We start from the raw sequence: 21,651 nt of genomic DNA, 5'->3' as shown, positions 1-21,651 counted from the left end.
GACATTGGGAGCAAAACACTACTAAACTAATAAATCTTCTTACCTGTCTGCAGGTCTCACAGAGGCCTCGATGGCAGCGCATTGAACATCTATGAAGACCACACTCTAATTGTTTGTCACAAGTATCGCCACAGGTTGGTACATCCTCTGTGCAGGGCAGTGCAGATTCTGGATGAATTGATAAAAAAAACTTTAATTTTTAAGAAGGCCTTTCATTCTTTGAAAGCAAAATAGATATTTATATGAGACAAATAACAATACAGTCTTAATTGCCAATATTTACCCATATCTTCATTAGATATTTGTCCAAAAGTTAGTAAGCCATTTAAACCCTGGCACTGCCTTTTAATATGAAGGAGGCTGCCCACAATGGTTGAGAGGGACTGGTTGAGTTAGCTAGGGCTTTTCTCTTTGGAGAGAAGGAGGATGAGAGGTGACTTGATAGAGTGTACAAGATGATAACAGGCATTGATAAAGTGGACAGTCAGAGACTTTTTCCCAGGGTGAAGATGGCTAACACAAGGGGCATAATTTTAAGGTGACTGGAGGAAGATATAAGGGGACGTCAGAGGTAAGTTGTTTTTCTTTTACAGAGAGTGGTGGGTGAGTGGAACGAACTGCTGGCAGAGGTTGTGGGGGCAGATACATTAGGGACAGTTAAGAGACTCTTAGATAGCCACATGAATGATAGAAAGATAGGGGGCTATGTGGGAGGGAAGTGTTAGATAGATATTAGAGCAGGATAAAATGTCGGCACAACATCATGGGCCAAAGGGCCTGTACTGCACTGTAATGTTCTATGTTCTAATGATTGAAGACACAAGAGACTGCAGATGCTGGAATCTGGAGCAACAAACAATCTGCTGGAGGGACTCAATGGATCGAGCAGCATCTGTGGATAAAGGAATTGTCAATGTTTCAGGTCGAAACCCTGCATCAGTATACTAAGGTCCTGATGCAGGGCTTTGACCTGAAACATTTACAATTCCTCCCCTCCCGCATGAATGCTGCTCAGCCAGCTGAGTTCCTCCAGCAGATTGTTTGTTGCTCCACAGTAAATGAAGGTGTGTGCACATATGGCATTACAATCATGTAGCTTCCTAACTTGCTTATGATAGCATCTTGCAATTTGGAAGCGTATCAACTTTAAAGTGAAAGTAAACATACAATTGGCATGATCTACTATCCATTAAGATGCAAAGCAGAGATGTTTCAAAATATAATGGAGGATGCAACACCCAATACTTAATTGGGAACCAATGTGGGTCAGTGAATACAAGGATGATGGGTACCTGGTGCCAGAAGAGCTTCAGATGATCTTGAAGCCAATGAAGACTACAGAAAGGATGGCCAGGTTGGAATGCATTTGAATAAAAATTTCTTGAAAGTACAAGTCCTGGATGAGGCATTCAGTGACAAATAAAACCAGGCAGCAGAAAAGTTGGATAGGTTTTGAAATGGAATTGGGCAGCCTTGATAATTAACCAAATACATGATCCGGAGGTTAAATTTGACCTATGAGCAGTCTGGTTCAGTTTTAGACAGCTGCCAGGGAAAGGGAATGGGGCTCCACAACTAGGGAACACAGTTTGTGATCTGCTTAGGTTTTCTTCATACCTAACTGGAGAAAATTTCTGCCCATCCAAGAAAGACGGACATAAATTTGGATACCTCCGTATGTTCAAGTACGTGTGAGGAAAGGGAGATTAAGGAAGGGATAGCTGTTTGCAAGAAGAGTGGTCAAAGGTTGTTCTTTTATTGAGGAACAGATTGGTGATAGCAGATATGGAGGCAGGGAGAGTCCAAGATATGAAATCATCATCAGCTAACATGGGGGCCAGAAGGGAGGTTAGAGAGTTGGCAGTTTGGTAAGATTAAATTCAAAAGGAACCAGAAGGCAGGTCTCAAGAACAAGCTGACTACAGAGAGAGGAGACAGGATAGAAACTGAAGAAGCAAGTTCTAAAAGTGAATTCCTGCTGGAAATCCAGCCCATTGAAAAAAAGAGAGAAAAAAAATATCAGGGATCAAGAACAAAATCTACCCCCCACATCTAATAAAGCTGTTTCTTGTAAGCATCACATCAAACTGCAATTTATATTTGTATGGCCCCATTAATGCAAAAAATATCCAAAACCATTTCAGATAAGCGAAAAGAAAATTAACTCAAATCAAAAAAGTACAGAAGTGAGAGAGTTTGCAGAATAGGATATGCATGGCATGGTCCTTCACAATTTAAAAGCTTAGACTATTAAAAAGAGAGGCCAGTTAGGCGAAAATCCAGAAGCAGCACGATCTCAGGGGCTACATTTTGAGGCATAATCCAATCACTATGGTTTCTACATGATGTTCACTATATAAAACACCAATAAGGAGTGGAGGTAGGGGAAATTACATCCTCGATTTTCCCCAAAATCCAAAGAGAATGCCCTGGCATTCCCGCTCAGCACCAGAGAGTCTAACCAGGACTTGTGCCTACTAGAGTCAGCGTAGGTCCTCTAGTGGCTTCAAGCAGCACAGGTTAGGAGAAGTAAGCCTGAAGCACAAGAGGATATAATAAGTGAAACAGCTTGCTTTGTGTACTGATCCACTGATAGAAAATATTTACACAAAAAAAAATGACAAATAGAAGAAGGGTTTTCAAGATTGCAAACACAAACTTTTAATATAATATGCACATGATTTGTAATATGTACACGATTGATACATAATATGTACATACTTGATTTTCCACATGGACACACCCTGTATCCTGATCGTGGGCAATTTCCGCAAGACCCACGGTGACAGACCTGTTCACATGTATGATGACTACAAGGTAGAGTTTTTCTACATACCTAAGTGATAAAATTATAAATTATATATGCCCTTTGGAAATTTAAACATACTAAACATATTACTGTAACAATGAACCTCACACAAATAAGTAACAGAAAATGATAAGCACCAATTCCCATCAATCAGTAAAATTATTTGCCAATATAACCATTTTGAAAACTTTTTTTTCTCGACTAAAATCAGGGACAGGTATGGCTGAAGACAAGGGGGTCTGAAAATTGTCCAATGAGAAATCATACAAAAAGATTTAACCCAAACAAAAATCTAATTTAACATTCAACTTTTCCCACTTCTAACAAAAGGTCATCAACCAGAAACACCAACTGATGATGATGAGTATTCCCAATATTTTAACAGTTTTATTTTTAAATCAACAGTCCAATCCTTTCCAAAAATACCATTCCTTCATTACTACTGCATCAAAATCCTGGAATTCCCAAGCCAAGTGCTACAGGAATACCTTCAATATAATGACTTCAATGGCTCAACAAAACTTTCAAGGGCAATTAAAGATGAGCATTCAGTGCCAACAAAGCACTGAATGTCATACATGACTAATTGAAGCCCCAAGGTCCTTCTTCAGTTTCTAATTATCCAATAATTTTCAACGAGGATGCTGAGGCTTTGGAGAGGCTGCAGAAGAGGTTTACCAGGATGCTGTCTGGATTAGTGGCCACATGCCATGAGGAGAGGTTGGACAAACTTAGGTTGTTCTCTCTGGAGCAGCAGAGGCTGAAGGGAGATCTGATAGAGGTTTATAAGATTATGAAAGGCATAGATAGAGTAGACAGCCAGTATCTTTTTCCCAGGGTTGGGAATACTAGAGGGCATGCATTTAAGGTGAGAGGGGGTAAGTTCAAAGGAGATGTGCAGGGCAAGTATTTTACACAGTGTGGTGGGTGCTTGGAATGTGCTGCCTGGGGGTGGTGGTGGAGGCAAATACGATAGGGGTGTTCAAGCAGCTCTTAGATAGGCGCATGAATGTGAGGGAAATGGAGGCATATGGACATTGTGTAGGTGGAAGGCATTAGTTTAGTTGGGCATTTGATTACTAATGTAATTGGTTCGGCAAAACATTGTGGGCCAAAGGGCCCGTTCCTCTGCTGTACTGCTCTATGTTCTAAATCTTCAGAAAGATTAAATAAATAAACAAAGGGAGCCATTTGATCTAACTAATATGTTACAATTTTTTAATTTACCTCTTCACATTGCCATTGTGGACTAGCACACAGCCGCTCAGCTGTTTTCCTGCCACACAAACATCGTTGCCAGCTGACACGAGGACACTCTGGACAATTGCCTAAAAAAAAGAAACATTCAAGGACAATTTATAACATTTCTAAATTCAAACTACAGCATGCATTGTTTATTCAGTCACAAGCATGGTCGAAAGTTGAATATTCATTTACATCAGATATTGGCCATTATTTTCACATTCCCTTAAAAGCATGATCTAAATTCTTAAACCTATATACTGATAATTGTCAATCACTTATGTAAAAGCATTTTCCTGAAACATTAAAATAAATAAAGACCACAAAATAAGCACAGAGGACAATGCAGTTCAATGCATGATGTTGTCCTCTCACTTCTGAATATTTTTACTTATATCAACCATTTGTTTATTCCTTATGCTAGCCTCTTGCTTGTTCCTGAATTTACTCCTGCTAAGTATTGGCAGTTATCCCTTCAGCTGCCAAAGTCTAAAGCTGCAAAATCCCTTTCCTAAAGTGCACTACCTCCCCTTCCTCCTTTAAGCTGCTTCTTAAAACTTATCACATTAGCCAAGATTTTGGTCAACTGTCCCAATATCTACTAGTGTGGCATGGTGTCAAAATTTTATTTGATAATGCTCCAGAGAAGTGCCTGGGGATATCTTTGCTATCTTAACTGTTGTTTAGCCATTGAGAATTTATAGTGAGGATGACCTATCCTTCAGTGATCTGTGGGAAAGCCCAAATTGCAATTTAAATCAGATTTAGGCAAGCATGAAAGAAATGCATTACTGCCTCAGCTGGTTTGGGGGAATATTCAAAACAGAGACATCATTTGCCTTGCTGAGGTTAAATACTACTCCTGAATAATAAAAATCACCTAAATGGTCTTATGTTTTTAGTTTTTAAGCTCATAAGGTCCAAGGGAAAGGAAATGGACACTAAAATTTTCAGTTATTACTTTACATCCAAGTCCCATTTAGATTAGGCAATAATACAAACATACATTGAAAATAAAAATAGTTTTCCTGACCATGTTCTTTCCAGTCAAAATTAAAGCAGATGTTTTCTGAGATGGAAGCACAATGCTTTACTTGTACTAAGTATATACAAGTTATCCTCGTGTTTACCAAAAACTTCACGGTAGAGTTTATGCCATACACCAACCTGGATGACACAGATTTTCACATTTATGTTGCCCACAAGATAACAGTCGTCCACATGGTTGCTGACAGGACCACCCCTTAGCACTGCATCGCCTGGATACCGTTTTAGCTTTTTTGCAGTAGCATGTTACAGAGACCATCTTTGGACAAGGTGGGCAGGGACCTAAGTTAGAAAAACAAAATACATTTTGAATGATGCCCAAGTTTATTGAAACTTTTCAAAAACAATAAGCCTATTCTAAATTACTTTACCAGGATGGCATAAAAGGAGACACTTGTGTCCACATAAAGGCTTAAATTCTTTGTCACAAACTTGGCCACAGGAATGAGGAACAAGCCAAGGGTCTTGTGGTGGGTCTTCAACTTTTCCACAGTAACAGTAGTATCTTGTTGGAGTTTGAGATTGTTCATACTGATGCCTACATTTAGGACTAAATAGAAAATTAAAAACTTAATTTCCTGAACCACCAGAAATGTTGTACAAATTGATTTCTACCAGCACTGAATGTTTTTAAAAATAAACTACTGTATCCAGTATTTTACAAATAATGATGGTTTTGTAATGTAGAACCCAACATAATGGATAATACTGCAAGATTGTAAAAAGGATTATTCAAAACCCACAATTCAATAAAAATAATTTTCATAAAAAGATTTTGTGAAGCTGATAGAATTATCTCCAACAGAAGCAATTTACACATTTCATAAGATTGTTATAACATATATAATCAAATGGTAACTATAGAAATGTCTGCACACAGTGTATAAAAATTATGAGCGACAGGTCCACACCTTATGAATTTTGCATAATAGAGAATTAAGTGAAAGATTCCACTGGCACAGCTAGTAGGAGCAGCTGACTCAAAACTCCAGCAAATCAGGTTTGATCCTGATCCCTGGTGCTGTCTGTGTGGAGTTTGCAAATTCTCCTTGTGACCTGCTAGTTTTCACCCGCATGCCAAAGACAAATTGATTGGTGAGTTAATTGGTCACTGTAAATTGTCTCTAGTGTACAAGTGAGAGGTAGAATCTGTGGGTAGGTTACAGGCATGTGGGGAGAACAAAGTGGGATTGGTGTAGGATTAGTGCAAAGTGCGGACACTTGTGCTGTATGACTAGGATTTCAGAGCAGGATTAATAAGAAAATATTTTCTGGCTGAAAATACTTCCAACATAAAAATTATTGATTCATGACAAAAAAAATTAAATAAATTTAGAGAATTCAGGGTAACAATAGCATCCAAATTATCGAAAGGCCAGTATAGACAAGGTGAAAAATTAACCTAGATCAAGGTGATTACTGATTTAGTCACAAATTTAAAAGATGAAACCTTATAAAATGCAATAAACAAACAATATTAAAACAATGTCTATCAGTTGAACAAATATCTGTTGATTACCATGGCCATGGGTGATCTTTTTTTCCAAAATCATCATCCAATACCGAGGATACGAGGAAAATGCTGTCTTTTGCCCATTTTTGAATACATGGTATATGGAAGATACAATAGCAACGAAAGCAACTCCAAATCTAAAGAGGAAAAAAAATTGAATTGAATTTTAAATAAGATAGATTTGAACATTTTAAAACCCTGATCACGCTCTAAGGAACTATTTGTTGAATGAGGTCACAAAAGATTATACAATTGTTAATTCACAAATACTGTCTGTCAACTTGCCAATAAAGGAGGTAATGAGAAAAAAACATGGTAGTTGCATATTTAAAAAAAAATCCATAGCCTAGGGTTTCTTTTAAAACAAAACCTACAACATTCCAAAATGAAACCACAGATCCACAGCCTACCCAAATTCCTCTGAATGTCAATCACAATTTGACTGAATGAATGTAAATATATCAAAAAAAAATTTGGTCTCTCCTGAAGTCAGTTAAGATCAAAATTTTACCATGTGAGAAGATTCACAGGCATTAACCTGTATTGAATTTTTTTTATATACCATCGTTCACAAATTCAGAAGCAACCCATACCCATCTTAATATGAAATTGTAATCAGTTTTTCTACAGGAAGTTCAAACTTTTATCTAAAATTGCTTATTTGCACACTATAAAATTGACAACACATGAATTTGTGGTATAATATTTCACAGTACTCAAAGGATTATGTACACATTAGGACTGATCTTACAAAGAAATGTATCCCATTTAAATCCAACGTTTGAGATTTTTTGAATATGTTACAACACTTACAGCCTGGTTTCTCTTTACAGAGGCAATGCAGATGAGACACGTTTGAGCCCCTGACTGAAATGCTTCATTTAAATATTGTTTTGTACGTTCCAGTTCTCTGGAAGAATCCTCACCTATGTAAAAGAATCAATTCATCAAACAAGATAGTTCATCTTTTGCAACTCATATCATATTATTAAGAAATTTTTAATTTTGCAAGTGTCAATACATGCAATATTGATTCCTCCAACTTAACTAAACATGAGGATTTAACTAACACACACAAATGTAGTATCAGCATAAAAAAATACTTACTTCATTCTGGTACAGCAATGATGATGTGGATGGCGCCCAAATCTAGTTAGAGAAGGACCTGACACTTGTGCAAAGTGCTCGACAGAACACATGCCAGGCGCAGGACTGCTATGTAGTCAATGCAGTCCTGGTGTTTACAGTCAACTCATGGATTTGTTCACTGAAGACCTCCAATATTCTACCACAATTTTCTTAATGAGATGGCCGAAGAAAAGGGTTAGAAAGAGGATTGCTTGTCAGAGGGAAGACAGAGAGAAAAAAAAAGAGGATTGTATAGGTAGCTGGTGTTTGGAGAGAATCGCAGGGGTTTAAGGGTAGGGGGGAAATGGGAGCGGAAGAGCAAGTCTGGCAGATTTTTTATTTTAAATAGGTATTTGCATTTTTTGCCAATGCACGAAAACTTTCATCTACCTAGATCTGATTTTATCTGAAGTTCATTGACAAACATTGTCTGTCCCAATTTGCAGATTCTTTGCTCTTTCATCATGCTGCAGCCTGAAAATTTGGTAATTTGTGCAAATACAACAAATTTACATTGTATTGCAGTCGGCATCTATATGATGTGAAACATGGGGTTCAATTCCATTCCTAGCCACATCATTCAATATATTTAACTGTAAATATTGCCAATGTTCATTCAATCAGTTCTTTATTCATATCTGGGTTTTACTTAGGATACCCAGTGTTTTTCACTCATGAACCAGACTTTCACATGAATTCACAGGCTTTCAGGAAGTCTTAGATTAGTATCCTATATCCAATGGAAATGTTAGTTCCTTAGAAAAAGTTATAAGATGGTCAGTGTGATCAGTTCCTTTTGAAACTGTTGACTGACATTTATTATAACACAAAGTCTTAAGGTTAGCTGTTACTCTTCTCTAGCAGGAAATTGGAGGCCTGTCAGCTGCCAAATTCCAAGAGCCAAATCTAAGCTTCAAGACTTTAAAATTAAGACCAGACATTGCCTTCATAGTAGTGTGAAAGCTGACTGTCCACTCTGGCAGTGCATTGCACTTTCCTTTATTGTCAGGTTTTCCCCTGACTGAATTCAGATGATTTCACATTGTAGCTGCAGTGTCCTTATAAAACAGATCTGTATTTATACCAACATTATAGTTGTAGTTAAAGAAATAAAAATGAAAGTTTTCCAACTTGGAGGAATCAATATATCAGTATTAGTGATATGTACTGATAACCTGGTGTCTCATTTAGCTCTCACAGTATCTTTCCAGGAACAAGAACACTAATGGGTGACATATGGGCATCCTTCAAAAGGGTGAATCCACAAAAGATGCCTGATCCAGATGGCATACCTGTCTGAGTACTAAAAATCTGTGTGGACCAACTGGCTGGAGCATTAACTGACATATTCAACCTCCCGCTTCTGCAGTCTCAGGTTCCCACCAGCTTCAAAAAAGGCATCCAATGTACCGGTGCCCAAGAAGAGAGTGGTGACCTGCCTCAATGACTACCATCCAGTAGTGCTTATGTCAACCGTAATAAAGTGCTTCGAGAGGTTGGTTATGGCACGAATCAACTCCTGCCTCAGAAATGACCTGAATCTGTTCCAATTTGCCTACTGCCACAACAGGTCAACAGCAGGTGCAATTTCTCTGGTTCTTCACTCTGCTCTGGACCATCTGGACAATAGGAACTCATTCGTTAGGCTGTTGTGCATTGACTACAGCTCAGCGTTCAACACAATCATCCCATCCAAAATCATCAAGCTTCAAGATCTGGGCCTCTGTACCTCCCTATGCAACTGGATACTCGACTTCCTCATCGGCAGACCTCAATCAGTGAGGATTGGTAACAACATCTCCTCCTCACTGATCATCCACACAGATGCAGCTCAAGTCTGCGTGCTAAACCCATGCTCTACTCTTTATACACACAACTGTGTGGCTAAGCACAGCTCCAATGCCATCTTCAAATTCGCCAATGACACTACTGTTGTTGGAGGATTCACACAGGTGGTGATGAGTCAGCTTACCAGAAGGAGAGAGGACATCTGGTTAAGTGGTGCTGCAACAACAACCTCGTGTTCAATGTCAGCAAAACTGAAGAGCTGACTGTTGACTTCAGAAAGGGGAAGGAGGGCAAACCTGGGCCAGTCTACATTGGGGAATCAGCAGTGGAGAGAGTCAACAGCTTTAAATTCATGGGCATTAACATATCAGATGACCTGTCCTGGGCCCAGCATATGGATGCAATCATAGGGAAAGCACACCAGTGTCTTTACCTCTTTTTTTTTAAAAAAGGAGGTCCGGCTTATCATCAAACACTAACAAACTTCTTCAGCTGTACTGTTGAAAGAATTCTGACTGGTTTCATCATGGTCTGGTATGGCAATTCAAATGCGCAGGAATGCAAGAAGCTGCAGAGAGTGGTGGATTCTGTCCAACATATCACAGGCACATCCCTCCCCACCATCAGTAGTATCAATAGGAGGTAATGCCTCAAGAGGGCAACATCCATCAAAGATTCCCACTATCCGGGCCATGCCATCTTCTACCATCGAGCAGGAGGTACAGAAACTTGAAGTCCCACGCCACCAGGTTCAAAAACAGCTACTTCCCTTCAACCATTCGGTTCTTGAACTAACTGGCAAAACCCTAATCACTGGAGTATAGCAACACTACGACCACATTGATCACTTTGCACTAAAATGGACTTTGTTTTTCTTTTGTTCTAATTGTCTTCTTTCTTGTAAAAATTATGTATAATTTATGTTTATGTTTTTCTTGTGAATGCTGCTTATATGATGCTAAGTGCCTCTGATGCTGCTGCAAGTAAGTTTTTCATTGCACCTGTGCATACATGTACTTGTGCATATGACAACAAACTCGACTTTGACTTTGGAATGATTACAAAGGGGTAGTCAAAGTAGTATGTATACAGATGCATTACTGACGGTATTGATGTGCCACAAACCTGGAAGTCAGGAACGTGGTGTGAATCCCTGCCCTCTGCCGATGCACTTACAGCAGAGAATTGCCCGAAACCCAATGCGCAGAGGTCGTCTATAAGCGTTAGTGTTGGACAGGGCAGGGCAAGTAATGCAACCGCTCCTTGCTAAGATGTGGGCCTCAGGGTGATACGACTAGTGGTGGCTGTTGCTGGGGACTGGCAGCACCTTGTCCACGTTATAACATACTGCCAGGATCCCATGGTCACACTCATCACTTTCTGTTGGAGTTAAGGGAAGCTGCTGCTCCCTCCTCTCTTTGCCTGTCTGTAAAGCTCTCCCCAACCCTGAGATTTCTCTATGGTAACAATCTCAAAGGTCAGTAACCACTGTTGAGCTCATACCACAGAAAAATCTCTGAGCAGGAGAAAGCTATGGAGCCAAAGACAACAACTTCCAACATATCCATCAGTAAGTGATAAGAGAGACTGCAAGATCTAGGCAGTCTTTCGATATACAGAGGAGATCTTGCCAGTCCCCAGCAATGGCCCACACTCTTCAGTGTGAACCAAGCCCCACGTCTCAGCACTGAATGATTGCACTGCTTACTCTGGCCCATCCAAAACCAGCCCTCACAGGCTGCTTCTTCAGACTGAGCCATGGGTGATTGTTTGCTGTAAAAGTGCCAGCAAAGGGCAAAAATTAGTACCAAGCTCCCAGCAGAGCAGCTCCTAGCAATAGGGAGGGCAGGAGTTTGCACCAGACTCCCTGCACCCAGCCTGAATGGATGTCTTCTCCCTCCCCAGAGTACAGGAGGCATGTACCTGTGAGTATTCTGACTGCATTGCATTTATAAGATCATAAGATGGGCAAGGTACATTTATTCATTTGTAACAAAAATCTCATACTACATTAATTGTTTCAGAATTCATAAAGTTTCTAGCTAATAGTAAGCATATTCATAATTTAAAATTCATATTATCATGTGCTGCACATTAAGCAGTGTTATTTAAGTAAATTTGTTTCATGTTACCTATGTGATCTGAATATGCAGTAAACGTTGATGCAACAATTTTCCCTCGCTGGCTCTCAAAATCCTCTCCTCCTTCGTCGTCTTCTTCTGAGGAAGTGTCTTCATTGGCAAACCTTTGAACTACAGCTTGATTGGCCTTACAGATTTCTTCAAATTTTTTCCGTGACAATAACTCTATTGGAAATATTTATATTATTATTACAACTTAAATTACAAGCAGTTGCATCAATCATATGAACTGTAAGCTTCCATTCCCTCTTCTGATAATACACTTAATCCAAGAAAAACCACAGGTGATTTCACAAACATCTACAAATGTTATAGCTTTGCAATACAAAATAAGAACAGAATTATGAAAGGCATTATAGTCAGCAAAAGGCAAGCTCAGCAAGTTCAATTAATCCTGGATGTCAAGAGATAGCAAGGGTTGGAGAAACAAAAAAAAAGCACAGCCTGTCAGAAGTATGGAGAAAAAGAAAGTACTTAAAAAGGAAATTAGGAGATCAAAGAGGAGGCACAAAATATCACAAGCAGACAAGGTTAAAGAAAATCGTGAAGTGTTTTAAAAGTCTGTTAAGGGCAACAGGATAATCATGGAAAGAGTAGGGCCCATTATGGACCAAATGGGAAAATTGTACGTAGAGCCAGAACACGAAAGTGAAGTCTAAAATAAATGCTTCTCATCGGTATTCACAAAGGACAAGGACAGTTGTTCAAGGAGACAGGTGCTAGAATTCTAGAACAATTTACCATTAAAAAGGAAGTATTGGATGTCATCAAGAGCGTAACGATGGATAAAATCCCAGGCTGCTATGGCAAGAGAGGAAGATTTTTAATTTTTTGCTGGCCACAGGCAAGGTGCAAGATGACTGGAGAAACACAAATGTGGTACTTTTATTCAAGAAGGACTACATGGAATTATAGACTGGTGAGTAATGTCAGAGGGAGGAAAGCTATTGGAAAAAAAATCTGAGGGACAGGATTAATCTACACTTGGAAAGACAAGGACTAATCAAAGATGGTCAGCATGGTTTTGCTAGGGGGAGACTCTGTCTGACCAATTTGACTTAATCTTTCCAAAAGGTAACCAAGTGTATTGATGAATGTAATGTTTTGTTGTAGTCTACATGGCCATCAGCAAAGCCTTTGACATGGGAGACATGAAAAAGGTTAGTGCCTATGGGATCCAAGGAAAGTTGTCAAATTGGATGAGCCTATTGGATCAAAGGAAAGTTGTCAAATTATCTACAATTGGCTTGGTAATAGGCAGACAGAGAGTGACAGCAGCAGGTCGATTTTGTGATTGGAAGTCTGTGATCAGTGGTAGACCACAAGGATTGGTGCAGAAACTCTTTCTGTTTGTCATTTACTATAAAATTTGGATGTCAACATAAGAAATAAGAGTAGCAAGTTTGCAGATGACACAAAAATTGGTGGCATTTTTGATAATGAGGAGAATCTCAGGCTACAGTACAATATTGATGTCTGGTAAGAAGGGCAGAGCAGTGGCAGATGGAATTTAAGTGTGGGGTGATGCACTTTGGGAGGACTAGGATAAGGCTAGGATCTGCACAATGAATGGTAGGCCCTAGGAAGTATTGAGGAACAGAGGGACCTTGGTGAATAAGTTCAAGGATCCTGAAGCTGGCAGCTCAGGCAGATACAATAGTGGAAGTGGCAAGTAGGACACTTGTCTTCATTACCCGGGAGATAAGCACAAGAGCTGGGAAGTTATGGTACATTATAAAACATTGGTTCAGCCACTGCTAGAAACTGTGTATAATTCAGGTCACCAAATTATATGAAGGACATGAATGTACAGGAGAGTGTACAAAATGTTACCCATGATAAAATGTTTCAATTATGAAGAGGCACTGGATAAGCTGGGTTTGTTTTCATTGGAGCTAAGGAGGTCCTGATAGAGGTATACAAAATCATAAGAGACATAGTGTATATAGCAAGCAACTCTTCCCCATGGCATACTCCTCTAAAACCAAAGGGCACAGGTTTAAGGAAGTTTTGAAGGGATCGGAGGAAGAATTTTCACCCAGAGAGTGGTTGAAATCTGGAGCACACTACAGAAATTCTCGTGACATTTAAAAATTTAGATGAGCACTTGAAATGCTGAAGCATAGAAAGCTATGGGTCAAATACTGGAAAATGATATTAGTATAGATGAGTACTTGATAGTGTGAGCTGTAGGGCTTTTTTTTGCTGTTTGACTCTAGTACAGGCAACAGAAAATAAAACTTCAGACCCCATCTTCTCTTAGCTTTGGTCTGATGGAAATCAACCAAGTTCTCTTTTCGTAACCCCTCGTTAAACCATCCTTGGCACCTTCCTCTCAGATCTTGGCTGAATCTGCTGCTGCATGTTATCTCTGAAAACATTTTGGACTTCAGTGAGTAAGCAGCAAATTTATTTTTATTTTAAAAATATTTATCTTAGAATTAACCATTACAAAGTGACCAACATTAGGAGTTAAATATTCCAGGATATTTAATTTTTTTTAAAAGGAAATAGGTAAATAGAAAAAAAAGGTGGGGTGGTCCCCATTTTTAAATAAAGGGATAAAGACAGTAGAGTAAGAAAGTTAGTGCAAGAAATAAAAAAGCATAATATGTTTAAGTGAAGCAAAGGGCACAAAATATTCATTGATAAAAAGATACAGACCCCCCCCCCCCAACAGTAGTGTCAATGGAGGGGATGCCATAGAGGGGCAAGTACCAAAGGCAATGCAATTATCATGGGAGACTTTAATCAACATATAGACAGAGCAAACAATTCTGTGAAGGACAATTTCAAGGAGTGTTTGCAGAATTCTTTTTAAGATCAATGTGTTGAGGATCCAAAAAGGGAACAGCTTCCTTTAGATCTAGTATTGAGATAGGGTTAATTGATGAACTGATAGTTACTGGGGGCCTTCTGGGGAACAGCGATCACAATATGAAGCTATCTCATTTTATAACAAAGTGATTTAGTTTGACCTGAATTTAGGGTCTTAAGTCTGACATAATGCAACAAACACTTGAGGACTGAGTTGGTTGTGGTAGATTAGGAAACTATATTAAAAGATGCCAGTAAACAAGAAATGACTAACAGTTAAAGACTTAACACATAGTTTATAACATATTTCCCTATACAAGGGTGGGCATGGACATGTGGGCCAAAGACCCTGGTTCTGTGCTGTATAAGAGTACCCAAGAGAAAATGTAACAAACAACAGACTTTACAGATAGTATTAGATCAAAAGAAAGGGCATACAATAGAAACTCAAAGAACTACACATGCTGGAAAACTGAACCAAAAACAAAAAGTACTTCTTGGGGTGCAATGAAAGCTCATCAGATTGATTCCTGAGATTAAGACAATTGGGCCTACATTCCCTTAAGTTTAGGAGGATGAGAGAATTTTATTGAATCATGCAAAATTCTGATGGACTAAATAGGTTAAATTGTGGATAGTTTTACATGGATTTCTTGATTTCCATTCTAAGTACAGTGCCATTTTCCTGCATATAAGATCTGCCATGAGCTTATTGAAAGGCTGACCAAACACGAAGAGCCAAGCGGCCTACTTTTACTTCTGTTTTTGTTTTAAAATGTTTAAGGCAAAGTCACCATTAGTGGAGCAAATAAAATCAAAGTGCAAGAGACTATATCTGGTGGAGGGAAAATTTTCAGAAGCTTGTAGGGCTGCAGCTGGTTACAGCAACAGACTAATCACAAGGTCGTGAAATTCACAGATTTCTTTTTAAAAACTCTTTTTGATCATCCTTCTCAGGATCCAGCATTCTCTTCCACCCCATGATGTGAGTTTTCATTTTCAAATGTCTGGAATCAGATGATTCAGCCCACGACTCCCATACCAGCTCTTTTGAAAAGCAATCCTGTTAGTTCCGCACTTCAATTTCTTTCCCTACATTTTTACGATTGGTTTCTCCTTCATAGATTTAAAGTAAATCGGTAGAAGGAAGAAGGTGAGGAAGAAAATTTTCATCCATTAGGTGATTGTGATTTCAATGACCAAGGCATTGACAGATGCAGAAACCTTTATTACATTTAAACGGTCCTTGCATGTGTACCTCTCAAGCTGTGTAATGCAGATTTACAGGCCTTATACTGGAAGATGAGAATAGATTGGGCAACTGGCATTGACATGATGGACCAAATGGGTCACAAATTTTCTACCTTTACTGCCCATTACACGTTTTTCTTCCCATCACCTCCTTTTGCTGATCAATTTAAATATGTGACTTCAGATTATCCTTCCTTCGACCACTGGCAACAGTTTATCTTTATTTTCTCTACTTGACAATTCATGATTTTAAATACTTCTATCAAATATCCACCCAACCTCCTGTTCCAAGTACACAGCTTCTCTGGTCCAGCACATATCTGCAATCCCTCATCCCACAACCATTTAGCATAAAGAATTGAAATTAGCATCAAAAGTTCAAGGTGAATTTTGATGGCAGTCCCCCACTGTTATACTGGGAAAATCAGTTAACAACCTTTTACATGCCTACCATTTCAACGACATTAGTTTTCATAGAACAGAGAAAAATGCAAAGAATCAAGCCCTTCGGCCTACCACATCTACACCAACCATGATGCTAATCTAAACTAATCCCATTTACCTGCACGTGGTCCATCTCTCTCTATGCCTTGCCTGTTCATGTGCCTGTCTAAATGACTCTTAACCATTGCAATTCTATCTGCTTACATCACCTCCCCTAGCGATATGTTCTAGGCACCTACCACTCTAAAAAAAATTGCCTTGCAAATCTACTTTAAACTTAATACCATCAGTATTTGACATCTCCATCCTGGGAAAAAAACACGGACTATCTACCCTATCTGTGCTTCTCTTAATTTTATATATTTCTGTCAAGTCACCCCTCAGCTTCCAACACTCCAGAGAAAACAATCCAAGTTCGTCCAACATCTCTTTATAGCAGATAATCTTCAATCCAGGCAACATCCTGGTTAACCTCTTCTGCACCTCCTCCAAAGCCCCCACATCTTTCCTAAAGTGTGGTAACCAGAACTGTACAAGGGTCCTAACCCAAAACATTGACTGCCTGCTCTTCTCCACAGATGCTGCCTGGGTTGCTGAGTTCCTCCAGCACCATAGCATTTTTCATCTAGATTCCCACATCTGTAGTCCTTTGTTTCTCTGACCCAAATATATCTTAACCACAGCTTTATACAACTGCAACTGACTTCCTAATTTTTAACTCAATGCCCCAACCAACTAAGGCAAGCATGCCTTATGCCTTCTTTACCATCCTCTCCACTTGTGTTGCCACTTTCAGGGAGCCACGGACTTGCACCCCCTTTCTATAGATATTAGATAGATATCTATTTATTAGTCACATGTGCATTGAAACACACAGTGAAGTACATCTTTTTGCGTTACTAAGAATGTGCTGGGGGCAGCCCGCAAGTGTTGCCACTCTTCCAGCGCCAACATAGCATGCCCTTAGCTCCTAACCTGTACATCTTTGGAACGTGGGAGGAAACAGGAGCACCCGGAGGAAACCCACGCAGACACAGGGAGAACGTACAAACTCCTTACGAGCAGCAGCGGTAACTGAACCCAGGTCACTAGTGCTGTAATAACATTACGCTAACCGCTATGCTAAGAGTCCTGCTATTTACTATACACTTTCCTCTTACATTTGACCTCCCGAGGTGCAACACCTCACACTTATCCAGATTAAACTCCATCTGCCATTTCTCCACCTATACCTGCAACTGATCTGTACCCTGCTCTATCCTTTGACAACCTTCCTCCCTATCCACAACTCCGCCAATTTCCGTGCCAGCTCTCCACTGCACGGGGTTATTTACCATTACTTGCATCAGGCTGACTCCTTGACCCGGTGATGGCGGCGGCGGTGCTGAGACTGGAGCCCCTTCCATTCGCGGGCCTGGCATCTCCTCTGCCGGCCTGAGCTTGTCCTTCAGACCCAGGCACTTGAGCGACGCTTGTCTTACCTCTCCCACGTCCTCGCCCCCGACCAGCCTGCCGCCAAGCTGGCTCCATGCCCTCCCTCCTCGTCCCTACAACTGCAACGTCCACCACCCGGCCACCTGCCACTCCAGTTCTATTTCCAGCACGACAAACTTAACACCACTGCGCATGCCCGTCAGACACGCGACATCATTTTACCGCGCATGGGCGCTGGTGTAAATGTTGCATGGTGGGAATTGTAGTTTCATTCTTCGTCTACGTATCCTGGTGACGTGTACCCATTCCAATTTGCTACCTGTGCGAGGAGGCGCGGAGGAGAAAGGGAAGGAATATCGTCCTGTTGACCGAGGGGCTCTGGGATCTACTGGACATTTGAAAGACTGAATCTGTTTCTTTCTCCACTGCTGCAACCCGGACAGTCAGGGCGACCTTTGCATCGACAATTTAAAACGGAAAAAGCTGTGAGTCGTGCAGCCCCGTGGAGAGGGTAGCGGAGTTCACGTTTCAGATGGAAAATAAATGTGCAGATGTTGGAAACATTTTCTGTGTTTCTCTTTTAACGGATGCGGCCTGAGCTGCTGTTTCCAAAATGTTCTGCTTAAATAACGTTTAACATCAATGACCCCTTAGGTTAATGCACTTGCTAGCAACAGTAAGAGAAGAAGAATAACAGGTGGAGGGAATGAGATTGTCAATAAATTGAAGTTTGCAGAGCAAAGAAGTCGAGAGAGAATAACTGTATTGCCAACTACATGGGATTGTTTAATTTGTTTTGGCCATATCTGTTTTGGTGCCGTAAGAGACTAAACGAGTGAGCTCATAAAGAGTGGGGCACCCTTGGGAATTTTTTTGATATTTCATCCGGAATCTCCCGTATTTCATAGAAATTACCAGGCAGTTTAGGACTTTGGAGCAAGTGCCAGATCATTGCAAGGGGCCAAAGATCTGCCCTCGAAGCAGAGCGCATACGTGGCATTGATTGTGTGGCTACACGTTTCAAGCAAGAGTCTGCAATCTGAAATGACTAGGCCAACTAACTGCAAAGGTTCCCAGGTGTGCTTCATATGATATATTTCAAGTTCTTGGTGAAAAGGCTGAATTGGAGGAAAAACACTAGCTTTTTCTGTGTATAGAAGACAAGGAGATTAGTTTAAAAGAGACTGGCACCTATGGACTTCCTGGAGTGCTTTACAGCCAATTAAGTACAAGAGCTGTATTCATTGTAGGAAATTTGTCACCAAATTGGTGCATATCGCATTCCCACAAACTGCAGTGTGATAATGATCAGAATTATTTTAATCTGTATGTTGACTCAGTGATAAATATTGGAAAAGGTACCAAGAAGGATCCCCCTGTTGTTTGGGAAAAGTACCACACTGCATGTCAACCTAGACTCTGTGCTAAGTGTCCTGAAGAGAAATTGAACACACAAGCTCCTAACTCAGAGGCTGGAGTGCAACTAATGCAGTCACAGCTGACACTATGCAGCACGTGATATATTGTACACAGCTAAAGCATTCCGGTTGGAACTCACATATACAATGATGTAATGGCAGACTCTAGTTTGAGAGAGAGTCTGCTAAGAGAGTAGCCTGTGACATTGATCCTGAAGAAATGTACAGCATAAGTAGCCAAGTGCATGAAATGTAACTCCAGCAACCTGTCTTGGTCTTTTGCACAAGTCACCTTAGTGTCTTGCACAGCACTGAGCAGGAATTTTATTGATCATGAACTGCACATCTCAATCATCCACTTTGAGTGCATTGCTCATTAAGACCCCATACTTTATTTCTTTTGATGCCATCGCCTTGAAATCCTCAAGAATTTTACTAACTGAAGCACGCCTTGTCTCCTCACAAATTTCAGCATATCCAGAAAATTGATTGCATGTCTTCTTTCTCTCACATATCCATAATGCTGTTGCTTTATGTAGGCTCCCGATGTGCTGGTAATTGAGTTTCAAGATTAAAGCTTTAACTCCCATCATCTTGTTGCTGTTCTTTATCGGAATGATCTTTACCAGCTATGCATCTCTGGAATTCTGCTCCTCTGAATTTAGTTTACCACTTGTTCCCCTATTCTTTTCCTTCTCATCAGAGACCAATTACTTAATGACTACACTGCCTTTAAAAGCTTTCTTAAAACCCATATCTGGTACTATTCCTTTGATTCAATGTTTCCAGTTCTATCTGTCTTTATTTGTGTTGTTCTATTAAAAATGTGAGATAAATTCATGTTATTTTAATCACATTTATTCATCAGCCTCTGTAATAAATATAATGATTTCCTTATGATGCCATTTAATTTTCTCAACTAAAGATTTAATAAAATTATTAATATGGCTGTGATACAGGAGCAATAAGGTGCAAGCTTAATAGTGCTGTACTTCCAAAAAAATTTCAGTCCACAAATAGCTAAAATCAATTTTAGAATTTAAACCATTAACTTTATGAATATGGATCCATTGTAGATACCTGCTCAAATTCATCATGTGTTTCTTTAAACATTAATTTATTGAAGGTTACCCCCATATCCGTTTGTACAACAACTGAACCCAGAAATATAACAGTAACAGCAACTGAACCCAGAAATATTACAGTGAAATTCCCTTGTGATCTGAAATAAATTTCTGTATCTTACAGATGTTCATTCCTTAAAGCTATCCAAGAGCAAATAAAGAGCTGTGATAAACTTTGGTTTGAAAGAAAAGTTGCTATATTTCACAACTGATAAAAAAAATATACTGTACTGAATAAGCATGATAAGAGCTACAACTGGGATTACATCATTATAAAAACAAAGAACATGTGAATGTTAGCCCACTTAAAGTCGGTCATATTGTTCTACTTAAAGGAGTTAACCTGTCATGTTGTCCAGGATAAAGGCCCTTCTTATGCGCAACTTGTTGTTGTTTGACTTCTTCAAGCATCCTCAATCACAGATAATTTTGGCACATAGGGAGGTCTTTCTGTCCATACTGCCTGTGCAACCAAAAATGTACTGTGGGTTGAATCCATTTCCCATCCCATCCAATAGTCTGCAGGCTGTGTGATTCCGACTGTTGATTCAGGTACTTTTAAATGTGGTGAGGGTTTCACCACCTTCTGGATCCACCACCTTCTCAGGTACTGAATTCCCAATGCTTCCAACACTTTCTGAATATTTTTATTCTCAACTCTAAACCTTCTAAGAACTAACATATCTATGCCACCTAGTTTCTGGCTCTCTGCCAAGGGAAATAGGTTCTTACCTATTTAAACCTACATCTCAATTAAATTTCTCCCAGTTTCCTATGCTCCAAAGAAAACAAACTCACATAGCAAGTCTTCTCATAACTATAATTTTACAGCCCTGGCAATATCTTTGCAAATTTCCTGTACCTGGTCTCATGCCATCATAATCTTCCTATGATTTGATGAGCAGAACTGTACACAGCGCTCTCGTTGTGCCTTAAGTAATATTTTATACAGTTCTAGCATTGCTTTCCTCCTCTTGTACCTTACATCTTGGTTGATAAAGGCAGGTTTCAAGGATGCCTCTTTAACACCTCATCCTGCTATCTTTAAGGATTTGTGGACATGCACCCCAAGATTCTTTTTCTCTACATTTCTTAGCATCCTACCATTTATCATGTATTTCCCTGCTGCCTTTGCCCTCCCGAAATGTATTACCTCACAGTTCTCCAGACTGAATTCAATTTGCCACTGTTGTGCTCACATTTTTCAGGTTTAAGTTCCATCTGTCATTTCTCTGCTCATTGTACCAACTCATTGATATTGCTCTGTACTGAAAACTATCCTCCTCACCAGAACCAATGATTATTATTATTAATAATAATAATAATTATCACAGCATTATTGGCAAACTTACTGATCACACCTCCTTCATTTATATCTCCATCATTAATGCACATATAAACAGAAAAGGTCCCAGCATTGATTCCAGTGGACACCATTGGTCACAAGCTATCATTTGCAAAAACAACCCCTCCACATCATGCTCTGCACCCAAGC

The 21,651-nt window shown here is 39.7% G+C and overlaps 1 protein-coding gene across 1 annotated transcript in view; it reads right to left on the bottom strand.

Annotated features, from left to right (window-relative positions):
• The window catches only part of nfxl1 (nuclear transcription factor, X-box binding-like 1), an 81,011-nt gene extending 63,199 nt beyond the window's left edge, over window positions 1–17,812 (bottom strand). The window contains exons 1-9 of the mRNA XM_052039882.1: window positions 17,515–17,812; window positions 11,660–11,833; window positions 7,425–7,537; window positions 6,618–6,748; window positions 5,470–5,648; window positions 5,219–5,380; window positions 4,037–4,137; window positions 2,722–2,836; window positions 44–168 (exon numbers count right to left, since the gene is read on the bottom strand). Of these exons, the coding sequence (XP_051895842.1) occupies window positions 44–168; window positions 2,722–2,836; window positions 4,037–4,137; window positions 5,219–5,380; window positions 5,470–5,648; window positions 6,618–6,748; window positions 7,425–7,537; window positions 11,660–11,833; window positions 17,515–17,710 (1,296 nt within the window). The 5' untranslated portion in view covers window positions 17,711–17,812. The remainder of the gene's footprint in view (window positions 1–43; window positions 169–2,721; window positions 2,837–4,036; window positions 4,138–5,218; window positions 5,381–5,469; window positions 5,649–6,617; window positions 6,749–7,424; window positions 7,538–11,659; window positions 11,834–17,514) is intronic.
• Window positions 17,813–21,651: the final 3,839 nt, after the last annotated feature.

This window comes from Pristis pectinata, chromosome 2, assembly GCF_009764475.1.
Source record: "Pristis pectinata isolate sPriPec2 chromosome 2, sPriPec2.1.pri, whole genome shotgun sequence".
Lineage (NCBI taxonomy): Eukaryota > Metazoa > Chordata > Chondrichthyes > Rhinopristiformes > Pristidae > Pristis > Pristis pectinata.
The sequence above is the reverse complement of the archived record's forward strand: the minus strand, read 5'-3'. Positions and strand labels throughout refer to the sequence as shown.